The 5,219-nt window shown below is 63.5% G+C and overlaps 2 protein-coding genes across 4 annotated transcripts in view; one reads left to right on the plus strand and one right to left on the minus strand.

Moving 5' to 3' along the window:
* PTK6 (protein tyrosine kinase 6) overlaps positions 1-3,376 on the plus strand; it is an 11,325-nt gene extending 7,949 nt beyond the window's left edge. Inside the window, 7 exon segments of the mRNA XM_004370509.1 lie at positions 213-391; positions 1,356-1,506; positions 1,838-1,906; positions 1,909-2,005; positions 2,209-2,397; positions 2,493-2,616; positions 3,215-3,376. Of these exon segments, the coding sequence (XP_004370566.1) occupies positions 213-391; positions 1,356-1,506; positions 1,838-1,906; positions 1,909-2,005; positions 2,209-2,397; positions 2,493-2,616; positions 3,215-3,376 (971 nt within the window).
* Positions 3,377-4,062: 686 nt separating this feature from the next.
* Positions 4,063-5,219, minus strand: part of PPDPF (pancreatic progenitor cell differentiation and proliferation factor) — a 1,539-nt gene continuing 382 nt past the window's right edge. Inside the window, exons 2-4 of one of the 3 annotated variants that reach the window (XM_023741530.1) lie at positions 4,986-5,066; positions 4,647-4,724; positions 4,063-4,522 (exon numbers count right to left, since the gene is read on the minus strand). In XM_023741530.1, coding sequence (XP_023597298.1) covers positions 4,314-4,522; positions 4,647-4,724; positions 4,986-5,040 — 342 coding nt within the window. In that variant the 5' untranslated portion in view covers positions 5,041-5,066 and the 3' untranslated portion in view covers positions 4,063-4,313. Of the gene's footprint in view, positions 4,523-4,646; positions 4,725-4,985; positions 5,201-5,219 lie in introns of those variants that run through there. The other 2 variants (XM_004370510.2, XM_023741537.1) reach the window with 2 other exon arrangements.

Below are 5,219 nucleotides of genomic sequence, written 5' to 3' on the forward strand. Positions count from 1 at the left end.
CTGCCCCAGCTGAGCTGGTTCACCCCTGCCCCAGCTGAGCTGGTCCGCCCCTGCCCCAGCTGAGCTGGTTCCCCCCCTGCCCCAGCTGAGCTGGTTCCTCCCTGCCCCAGCTGAGCTGGTCCGCCCCTGCCCCAGCTGAGCTGGTTCCCCCCCTGCCCCAGCTGAGCTGGTCCTCCCCTGCCCCAGCTGAGCTGGTTCCCCTTGCTCCATAGACTCTGACGAGAAAACCCTCCCTGTCTGGGAGCTGGTGGACATTGCGTCGCAGGTGGCCGAGGGCATGTGCTACCTGGAGTCACAGAACTATATCCACCGGGACCTGGCCACCAGGAACATCCTTGTGGGGGACAACATCTGCAAAGTGGAGCACTTCGGGCTGGCCAGGCTCATCAAGGTAGGGCCCTGGGGGGCCAGCACTTGCGCTGCAGAGCTGGGGCGAGGGCTGGGGCTGCAGGTGCCCTGCCTGAGCAGCTCAGAGTAGGGTGTGCCCAGCACGGAAAGAGGGAGACAGGGCCATGGGGCCAGAGCAGGGATTCCAGGGAGGCTGATTACAGCTGAAAGGGAAGTGGCCCGCGAGGGGAGGGGTGCGCAGCCCGCCAGGGGCTGCAGCAAAGTGCTGTGTCCAGGACTGAGAATCTCTGGTGAGTGAGCGGGGTGCCGGGGGCTCAGCGGGGCCAGGATGCATGGTGTAGGCACAGGCAGGAGCAGGGACTCCAGCCACGGCAATGTCACTCACCCACTCCTTTACTGGCTCAGTCCCCACTGTGCTGGCTGCTTTCGGCTCAGCTGGGGCTGTGGCAGGCGCGGTCTGTGCAAAGGCCCCTAGCCCTCACGCCCACACGGAGGAAACTGTTTGATTCTGGGGAATTTCGAACACAAACGCCCACACAAGAGTGTGATGAACCCCGTGGTCCCTCCATGCCCTCTCTCCCTGGTATTTAAAGGGAAATCCCAGGTGTCGGTCGTTATTACTTCATCTGTCAAAGTCAGTGTCTCTGTAGAACTCTTAAAACCGCGACCACAGCGGTGCTGTCACACCGGGAAAACCAGTGGCTGTGCATGTGATGTCCCCATCAGCCCCACCGGCTGGCTGTGAGCTGGTGACACACACATCTGGTGGGCTTCCACCCACGGCAGCCACCCTCCTGACCAGTGGGCCTCACACTGGCCTGTATTTGGGGTCCTCTTTCATGACTCCAGGAGAGTCATGCTTTTCCCTGACCCTGGATGCCCAGCCTTGCCCCCCGACTTTGGAACACCCCAGAATCTGAGGAAGGCAGTGCCTCTGGTGGCACAGAGTGTTTCTGACTTCAGTCGGGTGATGCTGCCGTGTGGCCGGCACTGTCTGGTTGCGGGAGGGTATCTGCCTGTCCCATGACCACAACGTCCCCTACAAGCGGACAGCCCCTGAAGCACTCTCCCGGGGGCACTACTCCACCAAGTCAGATGTCTGGTCCTTCGGGGTTCTCCTCCACGAGATTTTCAGCAGGGGTCAGATACCCTACCCAGGTACTGGGCCCCATACCCAGGTACTGGGCCCCACGGTGTCCCAGATGGTAGGCAGGGCTGGAGGGGGCAGAGTGGAGTGCAGGGGTGGGCTGCCAGTTGGCCAGATGACTGGGGTGATTCCCATGGTGGCCTCCAGGGGGTGCCGGCATGCCTGATGTCACACCCGCCTGTTCAGCCAGCGTCCAGGAGTGCCCAGCCAGTCCCCTGGCCTCAGGGCTCAGAGATGGCCCAGGCCCGCCTCCCAGGAGAGCACAGTCCTGGGGGAGGGGTTAGCAGCAGGAAAAACACGGGTGTGGACGTGCTGGGGGGCACCGGTCCCTCTCGTCTGCAGGCATGTCCAACCACGAGGCCTTCCTGAGGGTGGATGCCGGCTACCGCGTGCCCTGCCCCCCGGAGTGCCCATCACCGTGCACAAGCTGATGCTGGCCTGATGGCAGCGGGACCCCGAGCAGAGGCCCCGCTTCCGAGCCCTGTAGGAAAAGCTCTTCAGCTTCGCCAGGCTCTGAGCGTGCCTTGCCCCTGCGTGGCCCTGTGATGGGGGCAGGGGGGCTTGGGGCCTGAGCAGCTTGGGAGAGGTGGCCAGGACCTCGGATCAGAGGACACAGCCGTCAAGTCCCCTACTGAGTTTGCCGGAAGGAGCCACAGCTCTGGGACCAGGCTGGTGGAGCCCACAGACCCTCCATGGACCCCCGTTTGTTCCAGTGTGCCAGCTCCCGGGAAGTGCCTGCCCTCCCCAGCCAGTCCAACACCCAGGGGGCAGCACAGCTGGTACTCTCCTGGAGCCAGCGGACCTGTCTCGGTCCTGACCCGAAGCCCCTGGCTTCATCGGGACAGGGCAGACCCCTCCTTTGCACAGGCTGGTGGGGCCTGGGCCCTGGCCCAGATGGAAGGGTACCTCTCCCGTCACCAGGGGCTCTGCCTGCCCTCCTGAACTTCAGAGACAATTGTGTGCAGGGGGCGTGGACCACACCAGCCCCCTCTTCCAGAAACCAAGGGGCCGTGGGGCGGTGGGGCGCTGCCGCCTCCTGCCGCCAGGGCCTCCGTGAGCCTCGTCTGGACACTTGTGGCCAAACTGTCCTCAGGAGCACCCCCAAGCCCTTCCGAGGGGCAGTAAGGTCCCTTCCTTACCTGGCCTTGCAACTGGCCACCAGGCACCTGGGAGCAGCCACAGGGAGCTGGGGTGAGGCCACCCCTGCTGCACTCCACTCTGTGGCTGGACATGCTTTCCGTGGCTGGACACGCCTTCCGTGTATTCAGACGCAGCTGTTCAGAGTGCGGGTGGGGGTGGGAAGGCAAGCAGCCCCCTCTTCCTGTGCCTCCAGACCTCACCTCAAGCCCCACCTCCTCAATAAACAGCCCTCTCCTAGGGCCCCTGGGGCCCACCAGGCCTGGTCCAGCCCTTGCAGGGAGCCATGAGGTTTGACCAGGGAGCCCATCGTCCCCCCTCGGTCTTCACTGGGGACATGCAGTGACGCTTGGCCAACTGGCCAGAAGAGCAGGAGCCCCTACCCACCTGAGTGCCTGTGTGCCCAGTGGTCACTCACAGGGCCTTGTGCCCACCTCAGGACCTGCCTCTCTTGGTGCCCTGGGGTTCAGGGATCCAGAACCCCCCACAGCTCTCTGTACACTCTGACCTTTAGGCTGGGATCTGCAGTGGGAGGGGCCGCTCTGGGAAGCCCCAAGTGCTCACACCCTACCTGCCCCTCAGCCCATCTCGGGCAGCTGGGGCCACGAAGCAGCGTATGTTCCACAGGGGCTCAAGCAGGCAACACTCCTCGGAAGCAACAGGAGACAGCGCGGCCCAGCCCTCAGCTGCACATGGCCAGGCTACATGGAGCCAGGCCTGGCGGGGCTCACCAAGGTCATTTGAGGGCACCCAGGCCCCTCTGGCTGAGGGTTCAGGGACCCCAGGCAGCCCCACCTAGTGGGCACAGGGGCTGGGGGTCAAGTCACTTACAACCAGCTCCCTTTACTGCAGGGTGGAATGATTTCTGGGCAGAGAGACTGCCCCCGCAGTGAGGCTCCTGGTGGCAGAGGCTACTTCTCCCCAGATCTCCCTGCAGGAAAACCTGTCAGATGGAGCCTGAGGCAGACCCTGCTGGGGGAGCCCCCAGCCTCAACCAGGAGTTGAAGATTGTTTCGGTTAACCCTCCCACCATGCCCTTGGGGTGACACGGGCTCATGGATACACACAGTGGTCCCAGGGGTGACGGGCTTGCACCCATGCACGCACACATGCAGACATGCAAACACACAGCAGCCCCTGGAGACAGGTACACACATATACACACACGTGCAGACGTGCAAACCCGCACACAGCAGGCCCTGCAGACAGGTTCTCTCTCACACTCACATACACACACGTGCAGATACACAAACCCGCACACGGCAGGCCCTGCAGACAGGTTCTTTCTCATGCACATGGCAGGCCGTGGAGACAGGTACACACAAACACACACACACACACACACACACACAGACACAGCAGGCCCTGGACACAGGTACACACACGGCAGGCCCTGGGTGACACATGCATACACATCACAGGCTGCTGGCGGCTTCAAGTTTATTTCCACTCGGTGCAAGGCAGACGGTTACGGGGTGTCGGGAAAGCTTGCGAGTGACTGGACAGTAAAGAGTGGCATTCTCTTGACTTCTTTTTGGTGTTTTGCTTTTCTGATATTAAAAAAAGAACCAACCACTTCTCCACTTAGAGCAGCCTGCCTAGTCTACGGGGCGGGCAGGGAGGGGCTCTGACGCCTGGCGCCTGTGCAAGCTGCCGGGGGTGGTGCCCATGTGGTGACCATTCAGGAGGGGCCTGGCGCTGGTGTTGCCGGCGGGCTGCCAGGCTGCTTCCCAATGGCGCCCTGAGCCAGGTCACAGGTGATCATGCCGCTGGAGGTCTGGAGAGGTCCCGAGCTCTCTGGGGACTCCAACACAGTGGCCATGAACGGGACAGCAGATTTCCCGAAAAAGAAGCTTGCCCACCAGTGGCCCGGGTCAGCCTTGGGAAGCCCTGCGAGAAGCAAAGGGGAATCAGGGTGCGACTGCCCCACTCTTGGGGCCCCTTCAGATGGCTCCCTGGCACAGGAGTGGCTGCCCCGGACTCCAGCTGGGGAGCTGCGGGTGGCTGCACTCACCTGGGTGGTGGGGGATGGCTTCTCCAGGGTACTCAACACTTCCACAGGAGCTGTTACTGGAAGTGGACCCCAGGCGGCCTGGGGAGGAGAGGCTGGTCAGTACAGCTGGGGCCTCTGCCGGCACAGCCCTGCCCACCAGCCTTTCAGCCACTGGCTTTAACTGGCAGTACAAGGGGCAGTGCCAGGTCCTTGGCAAGGTGCCCCATTCCAGGCGGGGGTCTCAAGGAGATGAGAGAGTGGAGGGGCACCAGATAGCTGGGTGGGCGGCCTCTGTGCCTGGCCTCGGGGTGGGGGGCCAGGTTGGAAGGGTTGCCCAGGCCGGCAAAGGGCCCTACTCACGCCGGTAATAGTCGTGCGTAGCCACGAGCGAGCCGCTGGAGGGGATGGCTGCCATGCTCTTGCTTTCGGCCTGGTGGAAACCTGCACGCGTGGGGGGCTTGTGACCAGGGTACCCGCTCAGCCAAGGGCGCTCCCCACGGGCGGAGCCGCCGGATCGACCCCCGGGGCGGGGCGGGCGCGCCGACAGCTCCGGGTTGTTGACAGAGTCGGGCGGGGCTCGGGGCCCGCCTGCCC

The sequence above is a fragment of the Trichechus manatus genome, unplaced genomic scaffold (assembly GCF_000243295.1).
Source record: "Trichechus manatus latirostris isolate Lorelei unplaced genomic scaffold, TriManLat1.0 scaffold00008, whole genome shotgun sequence".
NCBI classification, from domain to species: Eukaryota; Metazoa; Chordata; class Mammalia; order Sirenia; family Trichechidae; genus Trichechus; species Trichechus manatus.